At 42.2% G+C, this 23296-nt stretch overlaps 2 protein-coding genes across 5 annotated transcripts in view; one reads left to right on the top strand and one right to left on the bottom strand.

Annotated features, from left to right (window-relative positions):
• The window catches only part of DTD1 (D-aminoacyl-tRNA deacylase 1), a 72970-nt gene that overhangs the window by 16980 nt on the left and 32694 nt on the right, over positions 1 to 23296 (bottom strand). Inside the window, exon 5 of one of the 4 annotated variants that reach the window (XM_085856056.1) lies at positions 9630 to 10357. The exons of the other annotated variants lie outside the window; for them this stretch is intronic. Within the exon in view, the coding sequence (XP_085712182.1) occupies positions 10352 to 10357 (6 nt within the window). The 3' untranslated portion in view covers positions 9630 to 10351. Of the gene's footprint in view, positions 1 to 9629; positions 10358 to 23296 lie in introns of those variants that run through there. 4 annotated transcript variants of the gene reach the window in all.
• On the top strand, positions 3715 to 6006 carry LOC147011712 (proteinase-activated receptor 2-like). Its single transcript, XM_085857468.1, has 2 exons — positions 3715 to 3886; positions 4532 to 6006. Exon 2 carries the CDS (start codon positions 4552 to 4554, stop codon positions 5647 to 5649), a length of 1098 nt encoding a protein of 365 aa, XP_085713594.1. The 5' UTR covers positions 3715 to 3886; positions 4532 to 4551; the 3' UTR covers positions 5650 to 6006.

The following is a 23296-nucleotide window of genomic DNA, read 5'->3' as shown; positions in this document are numbered from 1 at the left end:
TTCCCTTTTGCCAGCCATTGCCATTGCCAGCCTTTCCCAGCCATTGCCATTGCCATTGCTTCTCTTTCCCAGTTTGCCATTGCTTTCCTAGAAATTATTCAGGCAGGAATTTAGAGATCATAGTGCCTGCGATAGCTCGGCTCATCTTTGCGAAGGACGCCGTGAGATCTTTAACATCCACCGACTAATCCCGCTGGATGGGACGTCCATTTAACATCCATCTGAGGGACGGCACAGACATTGATGAATCACCCTGCCTGTGAAACACCAGGATGGTAGTTTATAGCTGGATCGAGATTAGAACCCAGGCTAAACAGCTTGGAGGCAAGTGTGCGTGCGTACCTCTCGGCTACCCGGACAACCCATAATTGATTTTATACCGCGTGAAAAATATTGACCGATAAATCATATAGCGTAGTGACTTTGAGATGTGATCACAGATTCTGAATGAAATTAACTTTTTTTTGTAATGCAGTAACAGATGAGGGTGTGGAGGTAAACAATCACATGTGGTGAAGAGCACAGAGGTAGGAGAACAACAGCATGCCAGACAAGGTGTAAGGTGTGGTTAAACCTTCATAAGGTCACATATGATCCTATGGATTTTTCCCTTTTACTCAAAGCAACTATATATACTTTTCATGAAGGAAGGTACTGCAGGACTTTCATTTCAACCTATCCTGCATGTACCTGTCGTAAGTACTGTACTACGAAGGTGAATTATCTTTTCAGACTATAGATTTATATGGTATCATACTTTCATTCACATTGTATATCATTTTAGTATTGCTGTTTACTAAAATGTTTTCTTTGCATTTGTCAAGCCATTTTATGATGGTTGGTATGTATCTACATTAGATGCCGAATGTTTATAGCCACAAAAGCAAAACAAGAACAGCACTCGATAGAGCGCATACATCCGCCAGGTTGAACAGTTAACGTTTTGTATCCCACTGATAGGTCAGATCTGCATCCGGACCTTAACCAAAATCTAATCGGCTTGTTCTTGTCACATACCCAAATCAATGACCTATTTTTGTCATAACAAGTCTCAACGTTTTGAAATATCATACTATATATCGTTTTTGGCCTCATCTCAAAATGGTGAAGAATTGCTTTTTAAAAATATTCTAGTACCCAGATATTGCATTCAAAACTATTGCATTCAATATGTTCAAATAACTTGTATCATAATCTCGTGAGATGCACAAGTGAGACCAAAAGACTCGATAAATATCTCAAAGTTGTGTAATAAATATCAAACCTCGATGTCGTAAGCTACACGCATTTTAAACTTTCAACCCTCACACCTCGGTTTCCTTTGATCCCCGTGTATTGCGTCTTATCCTTGTTGTAAAACTTTCTTTGCAGTGTAATTGTGTTATGAAATGAAAAGTGCATGGAATACATACAACAAAAAAAAAAGTTTGGCAAATTCAAACAAATGCTTATTAAACTGCAGGTGGAGATAAGATAGAAGATGTATGAATAATGCAACGACACCTTCCAAACTGAATAAATATTCAACGAATTAGTGAAGAGCTCTGAAATCGGTTCAAATGAAGGCAATGAAAGAAGACAAGATACATCGGTCTATAGAAGATAGCAAAAAAGAACGAGTGGGAAATAGGAAGAAAAAACCCCCAAAACACCAGTCCGCATACGTATTGAACAATTCACAAAGTTGAACGCCTGAAGGTGAAACAAGAATGATTATGCCTCATTATTTAAATCAGCAAATATGATAGGAAAGCAGACAAAGCACACCCCCCCCCAATAAAACCCCCAAATAACCAGCAAAGTAAACCGAGGAAACAATCGGGCGCCCAACTGCTCAGTTGGACCAACCTGGTCTAATATTTCCACTGGATGCAGATTTTTGTTTGCAATTGTGCACCTGCTGGAGTCTGCCTCCCTTGGGATCGTGTCCAATGCAATGAGATGCAAGGACGTTTGAAAACTCGGTCTTGTCTTTCGCAATTCTATCTCATTCTTCCCTTCAACACTGTTGTTCACCACCATCTCGGATAACTCCCCAACCAAAACCATGATATTTTATACCGCCATTAATCCTCCCCCCTCTCCAACTTTCCTGTTTTTCCTTCCTGAGAGTTTGCTTCTGTATCCTCCCCTACCTCACATTCTTCCCCACATCCTTTGCTTGTTCAAGTCTCCCTCTATTTGTCCCTCAACCCTGTTAATGGCATCCCCCCACCCTCTCTATTTCTACTGTTCCTTTTGTTTGGTTACATCCTGATCCATTCGATGTTGTATCTCTTCCATGAGCCTTAACTTTGGATAAAAAACATCTGTCCGTTTACGGCCATGCTTACGCCAGAAGATCGATGCTACCAAAGAATACACTGGATGGTCTCTCTACCAGTGACCAGGTATGTGGGTATAGAGAACACATACCTTACTTTACCAGTTTATTTAAGTCCACTGAAGGATGAAAGTTGCCTCAACGTGGCTAATATTTTCTATTCCTTCCATTGAGACCTTTTATACGTTTCGTCCAGGTGCTTCTCCTCCAGGTTGCCATCTTGTAATTCTTCTGTTCTTCTTGCTACGTGTCCAGACAAGAAGAAATTCCAGTTTGTTTGTTTTGTGACTGTCACCAACATGGAGTTCATGGATATAATTTCCCATCTGATGGCTTTACTGACTTCTCTTCCAGTTGATCTTTGTTGTATCAAAGCAACATCTTTGTGGCTCTTTTGGTAATGATAAACTTAAGCTCCATCTTCTTTGTGAGACACCAGGTTTCAATGCCGTTCATCACCGATGGTGTTAGACAAGCTGTTTTTAAATTATTATTGTTCATGAGTTGTGATTTCTTCAATCAATAAGAAAGCACAACTCATTCAGAAAAAAAAACAAACAACACCTCAACTGAACATTCTCTAAAAGTTTTGTGTCACTAATTCGCCCGGAATTCAGGTTTACGTGGTTGTTGCGACAGCTGTCTTACCCAACCACTCAAAAGCCAAGGTAATCTCAAGTTAGTCGTTGAGATAAAAAAACAAAATTGCACAAACCGAAGAATCCATTTTGTCCTTTTCTACTGCAGTATTCGAGTATTGTTGTTATTGATATTACAAGGGGCAAAGTATTTAATATGTGTGCAACATGACAGTACTTTTGAACCCCCTCTCCCGAACTCCTTCACTACCTGCATCTTCTGCCCCCTCCTTTCCTCACTCGACTGAATTATATTTCCATCAAACCTCCTTTCTCTTTTCTACCCTGTTTCTCCCACACTGTCTCTCCTCAATAACTCCTTTCCTTCCTTTCTTTCTCATTTTGGATTTTCTCAATCAACCCCTCCTACCCAGTCCCTCATGCATGTATACATTTAATTAAATGACCCCTAAGCCTGACAGGAGATTGTGGAGTGATGAATTGCCCATAAGACGGTGTCATCCACATGCTATCGGCTTGTCAAGGATGCCAACATGGAAACCATTTTTTTCATGGGAAAAATAACACCGACCTTGTCACTTAAAAAAATCCAGGGACATTTCGCCAAAAAAATAAAATAAAAGAAATTGTGACTGCAAGTTTCCAAAGTTATGCATTAAAAAAAGGTTTACAAAACCTACTGACAATATGGTCTACTTTATCACAGTCATTAGGGACAGGAAGAGAAAAAGGCAGTGATGGCAGTGGAAGGCGTGGTGGGATAAGTAACAATCTTAAAATGATAACCCCTCAGGCAAATTAGGAACAGCCCTAAACATGGTTCCATGTACCCATTCACCCTCAGAGATCCATACCGGGCCCATGTGATTGAAATAACACCGCCCACCTCCTATAAGGCCACGAAGGCGCAACACACAGGTGACAGACTGGCTTGGGATCAACATTAGACCAAGACTCAGACAAGGTAAGAAGGGCCAAGCACGGGAAATAAAAGGTGTACAAAAGGTTAAAAAGGGGGGGGGGTGGATGTTGGTGAGTGGGTTCATGTAAAAATAAATACATAAATCGACAAAGAGCTACAGCAACACTCATAGTACAGAATAATATCCAGTTTTTTTCCACGTAAGAAAGTTTAACATTTTCAGTGTTGCAGTTTTGTCGGCTGACACGGCATTCACAAGTTTAGACTCGAGAAAGGCTTATATGATTCAACTGATGCTTTGCCAGGGCTCATTACTTTCACAAAAGGCCTGTATTTAGTCATGAAATCACAATGTCCCTTTGTGAATCTGGGTGAGAGAAAGAAAAATAAACTCTGTCAGACAAAAAAGTAAATCCTCAGTTATTAATAAGTCAAAGGTGTTTTGCATCACTCTGACCAAACTTTCGTTTTGTATGACTCGGAAAAAGTGAGCACTAATAGCTTACCCCCTACCGAGGAGACATCAGCAAAAAGGATAATAGTCCCGATGGATCATATATTTCCTTTTTTTAAATGTCGAGGGATTTTAAAATGTTCGGATCAGCACTGCTTAAATTTCCATCCAACCAGAATAACATCTTTGCTTTTCCCACGACCCCTTATCCCCTTCCTTCACAATCTTTCCAGATTGACATCGAGGAGTAGCCATGGACGTCAACGTCACTTCCATGGACATCCCGATCAATTATAGCAAGTTGGATAACTTCACTCGGGCCTTGCTGGTGGGAAAGATGACAACGGTTACTCTACCCACGATCTACCTATTCGTTTTTCTTGTGGGTCTTCCCAGCAGCCTCCTAGCTTTGTGGATGAGTGTCTTCCGCCCGGGGGAGCGTGGCCGCACACATCCCAGGACTTCAACTAGCATCTATGTGCTCAACCTCGCTGCTGTTGACTTCCTTTACGTGCTTTTCCTACCCCTCCAGATAGTTTATCACTTTGGAGGCAACCACTGGCCCTTTGGCAGGGTCCTGTGTCACCTGATGACAACTCTTCTCTATTTAAACACACACTGCTCCATATTCTTCCTAACCTGTGTCAGTGTGGACCGCTATCTGGCTGTGGTGAGGCCACAGACAGCAAGGAACCTCCGTACGCCACGTGTTGCCACTGGAGCCTGTGTCGGTGTCTGGCTCTTTGTGCTGCTTTTAACAGGACCACTGCATGCTGTGAGCCTTGTACACTCTGTTCCTGAGCTATCTATCACTACGTGTTATGATGTGTTCCCCAAGAGCGATGGAGTGGTCACCTTCTTCCAAGCTTACTGTATTGTTTTCTTTCTTGTGGTCTTCCTTGCACCCTTTTCCACGACGGTCTTCTGCTATCTAACGGTCATAAAGACGCTGCTCACAGGCGGTGGGCCACAAGGAAAAGGCTCGCGTGTGCGCCGTCGTGCGATCCAGCTCTCCATTGTTGTTCTGCTTACTTTCGTAATTTGTTTTGCACCCTGCAACCTCGTACTTATTACGCACTCATTGCTGCACCGGACGCAAGGTCAGAGTGGTTTGTATGGCGTCTATAAGCTTTGTCTGGCACTGAGCAGTCTGAACACGTGCTTCGACCCATTTGTCTACTACTTGGTCTTGCGTGACTTTAGACGGCGGATCGTAGCTTTCCTCTGCCCCTGGCTGGTGAAGGAAGATGACAGCTCAACTCAGCAGGATGGCATGCTGCATCACAGAAATCAGGAAGTTGAGAGCTCCATGTCTACAAACCGAGGGAATTCTTCTTCAACCGTCATCTGAAGATGCATCAAAAAGTGTCGCATCTTCACGTAGAGAAACATACGATTCGAGGTAGTACATGCTTTTTCTGCTTCTTCTTTTTCCTTCTTGCAAAACACACTACTTGGACATTTCAAACAAATGTGAGGAAACTTTATTGCGATTAAAAAAAACATTTGGAACAATTTTATACTCTTCACATACAACCTGAGCAATGACTTTAGCATAGCCTTGATTTTGCTTGCATGTGAGAAAAATTTCCCAGCTTTCAGGAACGAGGCTTAAACGGTGTTTCTCTGAGATTCATGAAAGTACCTTTGAGGGCACTTAGTTTTCGGCACATAAAAGTGCATAGTCCACGGGAACCCTCGTAGAAAATACTGCTTGTGCTTGCAATGAATGCATACACATTATATGCATCACATCATAAATTTTATGCATAATTCTATGATGGATTGCATGAGCATTAAAAAAAGAAAAATTGTACACAAATTTAAAGTTCAGAATGGATTCTTCGTTCCTGCAGAAATAGGTCAGAGAGCAAGATCGTTCAAATCAGTTTTACTGCAATAATTGTCACCTTGCAATTCACCGCACTGTCAAACTACAGGGCATGCTATGCATTACGAGTCTTGAGATACGGCATCGGGTCATCCCGTGACATTGGCTGTAATCTTCTTTGCTAAAATTATGGTCTTAGAGATGTACTCTGACTACCCGAGGCGTAAAAATACACTTAATTGCAGAAATGCATTAAGTGAAGGTACAACGACGTTGGCAAATCACTCTTGTCTAAACACGTCTGGGTTGCAACGTGATCTGAGAGCTTCCGAGCAGGTGGTTAAAGTGGGGGGGCTTCAATGTGGAGGACCGCAAGTGTGAGCAATGATGTGATATATATATATATATATATATATATATATATATATATATATATATATATATATATATATATATATATATATATATATATTTTTTTTTTTTTCAGTCGCACTTATAAAACATATAATATGACATCCCAGTGAACTGCAGAATAAACTTAAATTGGTTTTCTTCGAAGGCAATGCTATTCCATGCCACAGGGAAAACAACCAATCAAGTGATTCAACGCTTTCCCTCCGGTGTCAAAATCACTTCCTCCCAGGTGTAATCATAAACAGAAATCTCATTACAATAGCAATTAAAAACAGTTACTTTCAAAATTACCACAACACCTGATAATTACACAAGTACTGTTCATTACAACAGCATCAAAAAACAAAAAAACAATTGAATAATAACAATTTGGTGTCAGGCAAATCCATATTCACTAAGGTTATTGGTCTGGTGGTTAATTGCAGGTCTATGTTTCTTCACCCCTCCTGGAGCATATTGAAAGCCCATGCACGCACGACCTATGTGGCCAAAATTATGGACATTGAGCTTTTCTAACTGTTTGAATTCAAATCTTTCAACAAACCAGTTTGGTATTCACTTCCAAACAAAGACCTTGTGGTACTGGCAATCTCAGGTTTAAATCCCATATATAACTGTGTTGACCTGCCCTTGTAATTATTAATGTAAAAGCACAGCAATATCTCTTAATGTTGGAGTCTTGGATATGATTTACGTATGTACAAACTTCTCGAGGAGCCTGAGACAATGTACAGGAAAACAATAATAAAAAGAAAAGTTTGTCTCGTTCATTCTTGGAATTGTGATTCTCTCAACTTTTTTTTAAACCAAAAAAAGTAATAAAAGATAGAGTGTTACAAAATAGTAAAAGACATGACCTTTTACAATGCATAGCATGAAGCCGAGTGCTTTGTGCTGAGAATGTGGCAGTAAGGTGAGTGGTTTCAGCACTAGGTTTTCTGGCAAATGGGAATGGAAGTTTGCACAAAACATTAAACACTCCATTGAACTCGATTGCCCTGCATGTGCTTTGCACTCGAGCACCAACCGCTGTCTGGTCAACAAATATTGATGACTTTTTTCCCCAACAATATATCGGAAATTGGTAACACGATACGTTTAGCCCTGACACAAAATATACAGTATATTAATACCCTTAGTGAACTATGCACAATGTATGTATTACACTGTAATAGCATAGAGTGGATAGCGTTATGTAAAACAATGCCTTTGGCTAAGACAACCGGTACAGTGACGATTTTATTTAATAACCATCAGGGGTACCCGATATTGCCCAGTGCTATTCTAATCCTGTTGGCATTTTGAAGAAATCAATTTTTTTTTCGTTTTTGTTGTGGGGACCTTAATACCTTCTTATACCCACTAAGGAATGGGGTCGGGGATCATTTAATATTACCTCTCATGTAGCTATAAAGACTTAGGCACTCTGGAGTAATTACAAATATATATATATATATATATATATATATATATCCAAAAAGTCCAACTTTTTTTTCCCAAATTTTCAAAAAAATGTTTTTGCCTAAAACACTCCACGGCACTCACTGATTAACCTCTGAAAGTTTGACGATGATCTCTTTGGCCATCTGAGAAAGATGGTGAAGCACAGAACCAGACAAACAGAAAAAAAATGGGGGCAATAACCCTGGGCATTCACTTGGTGGCAGTTGGATTAGGAAACCAGGGAACCATTGGTAGGTGTGGATAACCCACAAAATCCTTAATGGAGAAAAAAAAGTAAATACCAATGGATTATTTTTAATGCAGTGAACAAACTTTGGTACAACATGAGTGATGAAGGTTGTGGTCAAGTTTCATCATAACTGTATGTGTAGTTGTGGGAAACACATATTTGTAAGGAAACACATATTTGTAGGAAACCCCCCATATACACCCTTAGACCCCGATTTTTTTAATGCCGTGACCAAACTTTAGTACAACACGGGTGATGAAGGTTGTGGCCACGTTTCATCGGAATTGTGTGTGTAGTTTCTGAGAAGAGAGCAAATACCTCTTCTTTTGGGGGGGGGGGAGGAGGGCAACCTCCTCCGTTGACCCCCCTCATACCCCAATCTTCTTTTAATGCCATGAACAAACGTTGGTACATGATGGGTGATGACAGTTGTAGTCAATTTAATTGGAATTTCATGTGTAGTTTCTGAGAATAAAACAAATACCTATTTTGGGGGGGGGGGAGGGGAAACCCCCAGTTACCCCATTAGGGTCCGATTTTGTTAATGCCTTGAACAAACTTTGGTACATACCTGGTGATGAAGGTTCTGGTGAAGTTTCATTGAAATTGTGTGTGTAGTTGCAAATATTTGTGTCATAAATCCTCTTCAAATTCCAAGTCAATTGGATGAAAAATGAGGATTTCAGAAATTCCACCAAAGTTGTTGACCTTTGGCCTATGTTGACCACAAAACAATTGGTGGTTGAATTCAGCGAGCTGATATGGAAATCCTGTTCAAATTTCAAGTCAATCAGATGAAATTTGACAATTTTAGAGATTTGGTATACGTTGAACTTTTGACCAAAGTTGATCAGAAAAATAGTTGGTGGTTGAATTCAGTAACCTGATTTGCAAATTCTCTTCAAATTTCAAGTCAACAGGATGAACGAAAATTGAGGAATTTTAGAAAAAGCACCTAAGTTGTTGACCTTTGGCTGATGTTGACCTTTTGGCCAATGATGACCTCAAAAATAATTGGATTTCAAAAATAATTGAATTCAGTAACCTGATTTGCAAATTCTCTTCAAATTTCAAGTCAACAGGATGAACGAAAATTGAGGAATTTCAGAAATTCCACCAAAGTTGTTGACCTTTGGCCTATGTTGACCACAAAACAATTGGTGGTTGAATTTGGTGAGCCGATATGAAAATCGTGTTCAAATTTCAAGTCAATCGGATGACAATTGTCAATTTTTAGAAATCTGGCCTTTGTTAACCCTTTTTCCTATGTTGACCTCACGTCGACTGTCAATTGACCGTCGCAGGAACGGTACCTCCAATGTACGAAAATTTCAAAACGATCGGCTGAGCAGTTTGGGATCGAGCAGACAGACAAAAAGAAAAACTAACGGAACAGATCAACATACTTGACAAAAATTTTTAGCATGTTCAGAGATGTTTTTTTACTTGGTAATTTTTTTTTTGGCCAAGCAACAAACTAACAAAATAGATCAACATATTTGGCAATTGTTTTTTTTTGCCAAGTAAAACAAGCATCTCTCTTGTCATACAGATTAGGTTGATTCACTTGCATCTTTTGATTCACTGCTTGAAGGGTCTGATCACAATCTTCCCATGCAAATCAATTGCGTGGTGGTTGAGGTCTGGACGAACAAAAGCATAAAATATTTTGTGGTTGCTTTGATTGAGAGAAAGCTTATATTATACTGTTTAATCTGTAAAGAGGAAATGAAGGTCCACACAGGTGGATGGTGAATGTTAACTACATTAGGTCATTAAAATGTATTATTCCAAAATCAGAGTTCAGAAACTGTATATAATTTGGTTTTGAAGGATCAAAACACACCGGAAAAAATGCATGTAATTATACAAAATATGTAAATGCATCACTTGAAGTAGAGCATTTGAGGGCCATTGAAAAAAGTTATATGAATCACATACTCACAATTATCCAACTCCTGTATATTATTCAATATTCAAGTACAGGATACACAGTTAGAAAGAAAGTACAGATATAAATGCATTGTTTTAATCCATCTCAGTCCACATATTTTTGGCATGTCTGATTATGGTGAGTGTCTTGTTCGTACAACTTTTGGAACGCCACCACGTGCATCATATCTGGAATAAAACAGTTGTATATGAGTTTCACATAACCTAGCTGAAAGAGCTCCGCGTCTCGTGAATGAAAACCCAAAACCTTCAGAAAAAGTGGGAAGTTCCTTATAACTGAAAGAAAAACCTGGTTTTGGATTAACGGTTAAGTTTGAGTCCTTGTTGTCCCGTTAAATAACATCAGGTGGGGTGACTCAGCCTGCGATCCTTCTGAGGTCAGCAAAATAAGTACCAGTTTCATGGAAACAGGGGGCATTCCATCAGAGGCACAGCTGTGCTCACAGCAATGATGCAACCAGCAGACACAGGCTGCATACATAATAATAACTAGAAGGGCACTCGGGAGAGTGCATACCTCCACAACGTAATGCCTGATCCACGAGAACATATCGGGCCCAATACATTTTTGAAATATCATGATATACACTACTATATCGTGTGGCTCCATCTCTCAATGGTGAAGAATCACTTTAAAAATTAAATCATTCTCGTATCCAGATCCGGATTCAGATCTCCACCAAAATCAAATCAATCCATCCTTACCACACAGCCGTGTCCACCAGGTTTCGAATCCGTTCACAGATTTTGTGAACGAATCAGTTTGTATGAATCCGTTAACAGATATTGTGTTATATATCGGTTTCGCCCTGTCTCTCAATGGTGAAGAATCACTTTTAAAAATTCTAGTAGTTGGATCGGGATCTTCACCAAAATCTAATCAGTTCGACCTTGTCACACACCGAACCTGTTCACAAATGTCATCCGAATCCGTCCAAATATTTTTGAGATATCCTGCACACAAACAAATGAACAAACAAACAAACAAACAAGCAGTCATAGACTGGTACTTACGAAATCGTAAACTTGACCTCTGACCTTGTCTAATAAAAGCTGTCTCGGGAGAAGGTAGCGAAGCAAACTAGAAGTTTCTACGATGATTCTGTACCAAACCTCTCATAAAACATCCGATGTTTACCAGAATTTCGACACTCGAGTGTTAAGCATACTTAACCGTTACCAAAATTGAAGACAGGATTGAAATTGACTTTAAAACGAGCGCGTAATGCCGTGTGTTACAATCCCCCTCATTAGCATAATCTTCAGTTAAGCCTCAGATACGACACCCGACATAAATCTCATAAAACATCCGATTTTTACCAGAATTTCGACAACCGAGTATGAAGCATACTTAACCATTACCAAAAGTGAAAACAGGATTGAAATTGACTTTAAAACGAGCACGTAATGCCGTGTGTTACAATCACCCTCATTAGGATAATCTTCAGTTAAGCCTCAAATACGATACCCGACATAAATCTCATAAAACATCCGATTTTTACCAGAATTTCGACAAGCGAGTGTTAAGCATAGTTAACCGTTAGCAAAAGTGAAAACAGAATTGCGATCCGAGTTAAAACGAACTCGTAACGTTGACCGAAGCAAAAATATCCATTTCTCCACGCAATTATCTATATAGTGTTACTGGCCGGGGGGTCAGCCGCCAACCGACCGTTCTGAACGGAGCCGCAAGTCGAGTCGGCCCGACCGATCACCCGGAATATAGATCGCCGCCCAGATAACTCTGAGGGACGGGTCCTTGTACAAGAACCGAAATACGCCAATCGGCAGATCACGTGGGGTAGGGTCGAGTGCCAATCTTAGATTTACCTAAATACCCACGTGATCCAACTACCGGGGTATTTCATCCTCGACGGAACTCAAACGGAACAAACCGCCGAGGCGAGCTTGTCCGTGCGAGATTCCGAGCGGCATAATCGCCGAGAACCGTCGGTCCAAATGTCCCCCTATTATGGCAAACCAACGGCTTTCTAACTCCCAACACACGAAATGTTCAGTCAATGAGGGAATGGACGCAACGAGCAGGTTTACATTCACACAAGGACATTTATTATAATGAAACACATATGCAATTATACAAGCAACAAAGGCACGACAAAAGAACAACAACCGTCTACTTATTATGTACAGTCATTTACACATAACAGCAGTTCCTACTTATTAGACGGGCACACGGACACACGTACGCACACACAACAAATGGTGGCTGAGGACTTTAATCACGAGCTCCAGCTCGGAGGACAGGTGAGCTGAAACTCAGAGCTCGACTCCAACCTTTCCACCTCGTGTGGTCTTCAACTTGTCCGGACCCGGGCTCCAGCGAGAGCGAGCTGGATCCAATCGCCGCGATCCTTCCCGAGTTCCCGCGAATCCTCCTGCGCTTCTCAACACGTGCCGGTGAGACGAGGCGCCGATCCTTCCTGTCGATCGTCAGTTCCCCGAGGATCCAACTCCAAGAAGAGGCCGATGCATCGCACCAAGCCGGGAAACAAAATGGAGAACGAAAAGCTCCACGAACCAAGAGGAAGAGGAAGAAGAAGAAGAAGCCTCCACTCGCAGCTCGAGCCGAACAACCGGCTCAAGTCCCTTCCAAAACAAAGCAGCAGCCGAAGCTCACTGAGCCAGCTGAAGCAAAAAGCTTCCGAAGGCCTCAAGCCAAGCAAGCCAAGCAGGACCTGATGGCCTGCTGAACGACTGCTCTCTCCGAAGCAAAAAGCTTACTCCTCCGACGGGACTCAGCACACGAACTCTGCACACGGGACTCAGAACGGGACTCTTCACAAACTCTGCCACGGGACTCCCACGAACTCTTTACACGGGACTTTCACAAACTCAGCCCTACCACGGGACTTCCACACGAACAAAGAAAAGATGTCCTCTTTATCCTTCCCACCCCCTCCCCCGCACCCGGCGTGACTCATGCCCTCGTGATCCACCCCCCTCTCAACCATGGGTGGGAGGGAGTTGTTGACGTCACGGGATGGCAGGGTTCTTCTTCCTCTTTGCAGAAGAGGGGGAGGGACGTCTCGTCTCCATTGTTTCGTTCCCTAACTATTAAATCGATCCGCAGCGCATCTAATCGATTTCTGAACATTTAAACAATGAAAGGTGAGCTATCTCGGGAACATGCACTTATCGACATAGCTGACTAAGGGAACCTGTATGTTGTGTGCAATTGAATTCCAAATTCGTAACAATATTAATACTGAAGGACCAATTTTGTGCTCCTCCTAGCGGTCGCGTCATGTTTTTCTCGGTACTGTGACCTGGACTGTAAGAAACTTCGTACCTGTAAGAGAGCATCGCACATAGTGGCAATAGTCAACTTTCAAATCTGAAGCAGAATAAACACTTTTCGTTTTACATTCGTTTACATGGCGACGTGTGACGTCACCGCTGAGAGGCGTCAGGACGTCATGACATCATCGGTCATTCGGTGACGTCATTACGTCTGCCATCGACAGACCGTTACCGCTGAGAGGTGTAATTTCACTCCTCGAAAATAGCGTCTGTAATGTAAAACCCTCTTCTGCACATGCTGACTACCTCAGAATGTGAATTTGAGACAAAAATGTCACAAGAAACATTGTATCTTCTATCTATATAATAATACTGAAGGACCAATTTTGTGCTCCTCGCGGTCGCGTCACGTTTTTCTCGGTACTGTGACCTGGACTGAAAGAAACTTCGTACCTGTAAGAGTGCATCGCACATAGTGGCAATAGTCAACTTTCAACTCTGAAGCAGAATAAACACTTTTCGTTGAGACGGGGGCGAGGAGTAAAGAGGAGGGGACGGGGAATGAAGAGGCGGGGGGCAAGGAAAGCAAATTTTTGGGCGAGGGTAAGCAAACTGAAAGCGGGAGATGGGGGGGATGGGGCGGAGGATGAGTGGGCGGGGGCTGGGGTGAATTAGGCGGGGTTGAGTGTGAGGGGGTAGACAGGGGCGGGGGCCCGGGGGCAAGTGGGGCGGGGAATCAAGAGACGGGGGCGGGGAGTGAAGAGGCGGGGCCGGGGAAGGGGTAATTAATTTTTTTGGGTGGGGGTAAGCAAATTGAAGGCGGAGGGGGGAGGGGAATGGGCAGGGGCGGGGGATGAGTAGGCAGGGCCAAGCACGCCCTGTACAGTCCATGTCCCTCGAGTGTGGGTGAGCTGGTGAGGGTGGTTGAATGAACAGAATCAGTCTGTGACGGGGTTTCGGCGAGTTTAATACTATTTTATCAAAGTCACAAAACTGTAATATTCGGCCATCCGCGAAATAGAGAAAAATCTCCATTTCTCCACGCAATTATACCTTAACGTCACTCAACGACGTGTCTGCTCGAGCGCACTGCATCATGGGACAACCCGTGACGCGTCGAGTGAAATATTTTTTACACAATCTTAAAACGTCTCCAAAACATCCGATTTTTACCAGAATTTCGACAACCGTGTTTTAAGCGTCCTAAGCGATCGCAAAATCGAAGACAAAATTAAAATCGAAGTTAAAACGAACTCGTAACGTCGAGCGAAGCAAAAATACTCCATTTCTCCACGTGAATTTACGGAATTATGTTTGACCTCACTGTGACCTTGACCTTTGACCAAAATCTAATCAGCACTAGCCATCACCCTCCTGAATCACGTGGTATAATTTGACATTGGTAGCTTCTTCCGTTCTCGAGTTATCGTGCCTACAAACAAACAAACAAACAAACAGAAACGGAAGTCATCAATATACTTACGAAATCTTTAGATTTCGTAAGTAGCAAACAAACAAACACACAAGCAGAGGAGGGAAGTCATCAATATACTTACGAAATCTTTAGATTTCGTAAGTAACAAACATCCAAACAAACAGACAGAATTACTGACAATAAGGGTCACCTATTTTGGCGACCCAACACCTATGGGTGAAAACATAACCTCATTCACCTTCAGTTGTGGAGGTAATAAATCTAAAGAAAGACTTGACCTGAGCAAGTTGTTTCATCAGAATGCAATTATAAAATACGAGCAAAAGACAGAGTAGTACTGTGAGCAGAGAATTCAGTTCTGACAAATTAACTTGAAATATATATATATATATATATATATATATATATATATATATATATATATATATATATATATATATATATATATATATATATATTGCAAACTGTTGAGCTTGGTTTCAAGTTCCAGTCTCCAACAGATACAATTTAATTCTGGAATATCGTATTCGATGCAATATATCCTCAACATGACCGGCTGATCGCGACAGCACATTCTGTAAAACTTAATGTGTCTTTACTACGCCCCCCAGTGTTCATTGTGGGTGCACTTTTTATGCCAGGTTCATTCCAATATTGTCATCATCATCTCGAGATGTTTTGAAAACTTAAATGTGACTTATACAACTATTTAGTATCTATCTTACAGAGTACACTGTATAGCTTTAATACCTTCAATAAAGTCATTCATGAAGTAACTTTAAGATACATCACGGTGAAGACAAGGACATAAGACAATTAAATTAAAATTGTTAATTAAACACTGGGGAAAGACCTTATAATTATTATCATTTTGTATGCAGCCTCTGGCTGCTGGTTGCATCATTGCTGGGAGCGCAGCTGTGCCGCCGATGCAGTGCCCCCTGTTTTGAGTAAGCTGTTGCTCCTTGTTCCGACCTTGGAAGGTATATAGGCTGAGTCAACCCATCTGGTGTTATTTGGTGGCTCGATAGGGGCTCAAATTCAAGACCCTAAGTCTTAAGCCAACCACCCAAACTGTTAAGCCAATACCAGGTTTATTGACCGCGTTAAAACAGACAAAAAATTATTAAAATCAAAATTAGCAAAATACATTTGGCAGTGAAATATTCCGATTAATGATGTGAATAAGAAATGAGAAAAAAATGAACGAAGACAATGTTTCATGTTTCTTTTCTTTTTTTATGGAGCTCGCCCTTCACAAGACCAAAGGCCACTCTCGGTGGTGGCTACTCCACTGGGACCATGCTCTGTGCAGAGCGTTGGTGCTGCTGAAGCAGACTCCTTGGCTATTGGACGCAATCCCATGGGTCGCCACTCCGACACAGTATACCAGCAAGCTGGCACTCATTTTGCTGACCTCGGAAGGATGACAGGCAGAGTCAACCCCACCTGGTATTAATTCAACAGTTGAGTGGGATTTGAACTCAGGACCCAAGGATCTAAAGCCTGCCACCCTAACCATTAAGCCAACACCAGGCTGTTAGTGTTGATGGCTACAAACTACTCAATACAGTACTACACCAAAAATGATAGCTTCCTCTCAAGTTATATTTTTTTAATGCTGAAAGGGAAACCCAAACAAATTTTTCTTTCTTCTAAAAACCATTGAGAATCATCCAAGATTTGAATTGTTTTTTTTGCCAATCACAAAGTGTAGACAAAAATCCCAAGAGTGTCGATTTTCGATTTTGCCAGTGACGTCACACCTTGAAGCTCTATTGATCTGACGTGGCCTACATAAAGAAACAGGCATATCGAGCTCAGATTCAGATCCCGATTGCACCGTCATTCATAACTCTGATGGTTCTCAGAATGTTGAAACTGATCAGTGGGATTTTGAAGGAACAGTTGGAGACAAAATTAGTGATGGAAAGTCTTTCAGGGGAGTTGTGGAACAAAATCGTGGAGCCTTGGGCGAGTGATTCAGAGGAAGAAGGCGGAAGTGTCCATGAAGACGAAAACTCTGGTCACATGATCATTTCAGATCAGTAGGGTTCGATTTTCCAACCAATCGACAGGTTATAAGGGAGGGATTTTGTATTAATTAATAAATCGGTTTATATATTACTTTAGCAGAAATACTCATAATCACTAGACAGCCGGCATCGCCCAGGCACACTCGGACACCGCGGACAAAATTGGGTGAAGAATGCTTTGCCTCACCGTCACAGGCTGACCAGGTGTCTTGTATGTTACGGGATGGTCCCGTTTCATACTTTACCCAGATACCATTTGTGTCCATGCTATGTCCCACCTGCATGTCCGTGAATGTGTCGATGTCCCTCCCCAGTGGATGGGGATGGTGGAGGGAGGGGAGGGGGGACCTTCAAAGTTTTAGCATCCTATGTCAAATCCTCTTGAAGGAGTAGATGATGACATATGTACGTTCTCTCCATTATAAATAGATTGAGGTTCATTTGATTTGCAGAAATTTGTGTTGATAATAATGGATAATTACTTTCAGGTGTTCTTGTGGTAACTACCAGGCAACGGGTGTTTGATTCACCACTCAAAATCGCCCGTGTACATGATGTGCTGGTAGCTCAGTAGAGATGGTCTTACAGTTTTGAGTGGCGGCTGTTTCTTCCACTTAATCATGGGTATGTCATCCTCTCTCAGTCGTTGTGGATAACCATGAGATGTAGCCATTTCTCATGTTTCATAACGGTGCTTTATAATATGATTCGAGCACAGAAGCTAACATTTTGTTGGCCTGATCCACACTCAGGTATTTCAGTCAAACATCGTCCAATTTCTGGCAAACTTAGGGTGTTTCGGCCATTGGTGTAGCATGAAACCACCTCAGTTTGTATCACTACATACATAAAGCAGCAAGGACGCATTGACTCGGCATATTTATGGAAAATTGAAAATTATTTGCCACTTGAGTTAAATTGTACCGCAATGTAACCCGTATACAGTAACTTACAGATCCGGTAGTATACTTCTGTGCATGACGTCAAGGCTCATTGGAAGAAGAAGAATATTTAGACTTTCAATCGCAAATTTACCTGCTTTATAAATCACAAATCGGAAAAAGACACATCATGTCTGTTTTGTAGGTTATCAAGGGATATAGTTGCATCGAGGTGGTCTGAGCATTTGGGTTCCCCTTTAAAGTGCTGTACTTAAACAGAAACTAGACACAAACTTCAAAAATTGAGAATGGCTCGATCTTGTTGTTCTTGAAGTTTTCAGATCAAATTCTTGTAATGAAATTAATAATAAATAAATAAATCGACCATTTAGCCCCAGGAATTTCTATGGAGGCAGCCATGTTTGGTCAACAGGGATAAATGATTGGCTGTGGAACATTCACGTCACGTGTGTTTTGGCTCTTATTTGGAAATATTTTGTGGAGCTATTCCGACCACAATATCTTCTTCTTCTTCTTCTTTCGGCTGCTCCCGTTAGGGGTCGCCACAGCGGATCATCCTTATGATCCGCATAGTGATTTGGTGCATGTTTTACACCGGATGCCCTTCCTGACGCAACCCTGGTCGCCTCTTACAACACAGGGATATGGTACACCATTTTTATCCGGGTATACACCGGCCCAGTACACTGGTACTCATTTCGCCGACCTCGGAAGGATGACAGGCTGAGTTAACCCCCTGGTGTATTAATTCAGTGGCCCAACGGGGCTTGAACTCAGGACCTCTTGGATCCCAAGCCGCTGCCCTAACCACTGCGCCAACACCAGGTATATTCCGACCACAATATATAGTTCGCCTATCTGCAGTGGGTGGGAGACAGGGTTTTGCAATCACTTGTGTGTGTCACTGATTGTTATCTCCATATGTGGGTTTCAAAAGGCAGAACAGGGTGCTCCCAGGTCTCAAATTATCTACGTGTGTGTGTGTGTGTGTGTGTGTGTGTGTGTGTGTGTGTGTGTGTGTGTGTGTGTGTGTGTGTGTGTGTGTGTGTGTGTGTGTGTGTGTGTGTGTGTGTTAAACTTGGAAACATTCGACATAGGTACCACCAAGTAATTCCATTGAAGTAGAATCTCAGACCTGGAAATGTCAAGGAGACAATTGGTTCACAAGTCAGTAAGTGACCACTATATTCGTTATAGGTGTGTGTCTGTCTGTCTGTCAAAAAAACATGTTTTTAGGGGGTAGCAGATTTCAAGTTACATCTTCTCCGAGGGGGTTTGTCGAATCTGGCAGGGGTTTCGGTGTTTAGTTAGCCCAATGGCACCTGCATAGCCCCACGGAGCTCAATTTTTCATTTTCGTCCCAAGGACAAGGTCACAAGGACAACAACTTAGAAAATTTCGAATTTTGACATAAAAATCAATCATACGACTGCCAAAACTGAGAGCAAGGATGACAATATTTTTAATGCATAATCTTGAGGTCATTCCCCACCTAAAGTCTTGAAACCATTTTGCTCTATCTCGAACACCTTACCCGTGGAGCCCCCTTCAAGTTTGTTTTTACGCCGATTTCATCAAAGTATGGATAATCCGATGAGTGCGAAATGCCATATAGCCTATATGACGTTATATTGTTCCTGGAATGTTCCAGAGGAAATTTTGCACCAAAGGTCATAATCCTTGACCTTTGACCTTTAAAGTTCACAAAGGTCAAATTTTCAAAGTTGTGGGAATCGAACCGGGTTTTCGACCTTCTTCGACAAACTAACTCCATTAAGCTATAGCACGTATCCTGTTTCCTTATTTCAATGTCAACATTGTTTTGTGACCTTTAAAGGTTATGCAAAGGTCAAATTTGGAAAGTCGTTGAACGAAAACGGGTTTTCGACATTTTGCAGCTAATAACCTGTCACTCGTACCACATCATGTGATCATTTTTATATCTTGGTCAAACATTATCACATTGTCTCATCCTTGACTTCTGAAACAATCTACATCGTCAAATACCGCTCGTGAACCATCGCAGTCTCCAGACTTGTCATTATTAAAAACGGCATAAATAACTTACAAACGCTCTATATTCGCTCTGCCATTCCGTTCACGGCATTGCTTATTCCAAAGCGGCACTCCTGCCGAAGAAGTCAAAGAAGAAGCCACTGCAACCGTTGCTTGTCGCTCCTCCACGAGCCTCGACTCCGTATACAAATCGTCACAGAAGGAAATAAAATTAGCAGTTTGCCATTACTCTTCCAAGCAGTAGTCACGGCAAGGATATTTCAAAATGTACCAGCGGATCGTTTAACGTCCACCAGCAAACGCTCGCAGACAGGACAAGTCTCGACATCCCTCTGAAGGACAGCAGAAGCAATGACACAATGCCCTGCCTGTAAAGCACCTGGATGACAGGCAAAATTTGGGTCAGGGAACAAACAGAGATGAGACGGATGAAAGGCCACTACCATGCTACATGTAAGCTATTCTGCTAGTCCCTGATCTTATGGTTTCGATACTTATTACATCGGCCCCATTGGTAAGCGGCTCAGACGAGTACTGTCGGATTGGTCTGCTGGAGTAAACAATCCAAAGAACAAAGCATCGAATGTAGTCTGCACAGTGCAATAACCTGCACACATAAAAGTGAGGCCTCGGCTCCTTTAGGCAAGTTATAACACCGAGCATTAAATGGCATCGATGGGATTTCTCAAAAAACATTCAACACGGCCGTGTAAATATCACAGCGGTGGAGGCCATGACTGCCTTGGCAGTCTGAAAGGCCTTTTGTCAGAGGCAGTTGGAGACCATTCAACACACCGCTTTACCTCCAACAAATTTTTCACTCAGGTAATTACTGACAAAAAAACTCACCCAGTTACACAAAAGACCAGACAGGGCAAACGGTTGACTCTGGATTTGTCATTAAATCCCAGTCATTCAATAAACACAACAGAAAAAATCAAACACTCTGCTCAACACATGGGTGTCAACGTAACCACTGCAGCACCAGGCCTTGAGATTATATCAATTTAGGCACATTATGAGTGAGCATCGTGGCCGAGGGATGGGAAGGCAGCAAGGAGCGAGTCAGACTGGATTGGGGGGGGGGGCGGTGTTCCCCCATCCTCTGCTTGAAGCAATTGTTTGTTTTGAGGAGTGTAAACAACAACAAAATCATGCCGTCATGAGCATTTGGAAAGCTGTATGTATTGCCCTCTTCCAAAACATTTGCAGTCGAATTTGTAACATTGTCTATGTTTTTTTTTTCCATTAACTGTGCGATAAATTAGGATTAGGGTCTTTTTTCATCAACTGTGCGCCTTTATTTTGGGCACGTGCAGTGTCGCTGGAGCCTGCACGTTGTCTAAAGGCCCGAGTACGATGCAAATCTGTTCCATAAAAAAAAAAAACACAAGACATGAGATAAGAAGCAACAGGATTCCAAACAAGTTAGACAGGATAGCTCAAATCAAAAGGTACCGTCTCGTTTATCTTAATCTTATCTTTATCTCGTTCAAAAAATCTTAACCACAAAGTCTCGTTTTAATCCCTGGACAAACCTGACTTGATGACAATCTGGAGTCCTGTTGCTTTACAAAGAAGTTGCAGTATTGCAGAATGAGCCAACTAGCAAAGAGGACAATAACTTGGCTGCCCTGTCTGCAAGCACTTGCTGACAAGGTACTTTACACAAAAACAGGTGAGTGTTCCATTAGCAAGCGGCTTGCTATTGCTTGCCTGATTCAAATCGCTCAAGCAAGTACTCCAACGGAACGGAGTGCTCGGTACCGCTTAACAACATGGCTGTCTCCATGGAAACAATGCTATCGTGGTACTCGAGCAAATGCTCTCTGGGTCGTTGTTTTCAGTTTTACTCGATTCTCTTGTGACAACTTTCCCAACCTAACTGATTGTGTTCGCAGTAGCTACAGAGTACGAGGAAGAGGGAAAGATAAATAAATACATGAAGAATCAGAAGGAGGAGCCCCCGCCAAGCTTGTCAGTAGACCCAACCATCGTGCATTTTGGGGGAGTTGTGTTTGGTTGTTTGTCGATCCTTGAAGAATTAGGATGAGAAGTAGAAGTAACAATAAAAGTGTGAAAACAACATGTTTCAATAATATTATGAGGATACATAACAGGCTATGCCTCTGAACATTTCATCGGTTGTTGTATGTTTTCACTCCGACTACGGCGGCCATTGTTGCTAACATAACGAAGCATCTCTCTTCATCGCTTGCTCCACTAATGGAACATATGCCAGAGGCCATTAGGCCTGTACTATGAACAGATAGACCCAACCTACAGATTTGATAACTTCACATAAAGAGCAAAGATGGAGAAAAACAACCATTTCAAACAAGTTGTTGAGATGTTGATTGAATTCAGATCCTCGTAACTCTGAGGAAACCAACAAAACTCATCAAACGATGAGTAAACCGACTGATCCAACTCAGTTTGTCAATTTTTTGGGGGAGGTGTGTATCTAACAAAGCATGAGCGTCCCACCCGACCCCCTCCTGAAAGGCCAATGCGGTCATCCAAAACAGTGACAAAGTGCTTATACATAAACCATCCAGATGAGCTTGTTTCCCGGAATCAAATAATTTGCAAATTTCTTGCTTTCCTTCACTTTGTTGCAGTTCTAGGAACCGCATGCCTCCAAGGCAATGGCATCCAACATATAGTGGTCCCAAGACAGTTATTCCATTTAGATAGTCCCTTCCCTTTTCTCTAGCGCGACTTTATTTACAACAATCCATTCCTTTTAGCTGGTAGGTCCTTGGCAGTATCGCTTGGCTGCATCCAATCCAGTAAAGTGATCTGGTTCAGACAAGGCGTACCGAGGGCGTGTTCCCTGGTAATTAAATCACGTGATTAATTAGGTAATCAAGACGGGAGGTGACCCACAGACGGGAGGACCCTAGGTCACGCGGTTGAGCAATTGGCATTCACGGTCGGTTCGCGACCCGCCACGTCACGGAATTATCAGTGCGCGACGGCCTGCAATTCCAGGGAGTCTGGTGGGGAGCAGAGATAGCTTCCCCCCCTGGTGGTCTTCTCACCTGACCCCCGGCCCGCAACAACGTATAGTCTAAGCCTGGTATTGGCTTAACGGCTGAGGTGGCTGGCTTAAGATATTAGAGTCTTGAGTTCTAGATTGTGACCTTCCGTTAAATAACACTACATGGGATGACAGCCTGTCATCTTTCCGAGTAGTGCAGAATGACGACCAGCTTACTGGAAACAGGGGCACTGCATCAGTGGCACAGCTGCGCTCCCAGTAATGATGCAACCAGCAGCCACAGGCTGCATACAAAATAATAAAAATATACCATCAGAGATGGGGAATCCCCCGCCATTGAATGAAAAAGGTCATACATATTCCAGATAATGAGGGAGGTGAATTGGAAACAAGACACCATTTGGTCATCATCTCAAAAAAGTTCCCCAGGGGTGAGGAACGTAGCAACCAAAA

The sequence above is a fragment of the Eptatretus burgeri genome, chromosome 15, assembly GCF_056783735.1.
Source record: "Eptatretus burgeri isolate ZD-2024b chromosome 15, Ebu_testis_v1, whole genome shotgun sequence".
Classification (NCBI taxonomy): Eukaryota; Metazoa; Chordata; class Myxini; order Myxiniformes; family Myxinidae; genus Eptatretus; species Eptatretus burgeri.
Note: the sequence above shows the minus strand (reverse complement) of the source record. Positions and strands in the feature narration are given on the sequence as shown.

What these genes read in the sequence shown, in the direction of transcription:
- LOC147011712 (XM_085857468.1), top strand. Translation starts at nt 4,552, where the DNA reads ATGGACGTCAACGTCACTTCCATGGACATCCCGATCAATTATAGCAAG.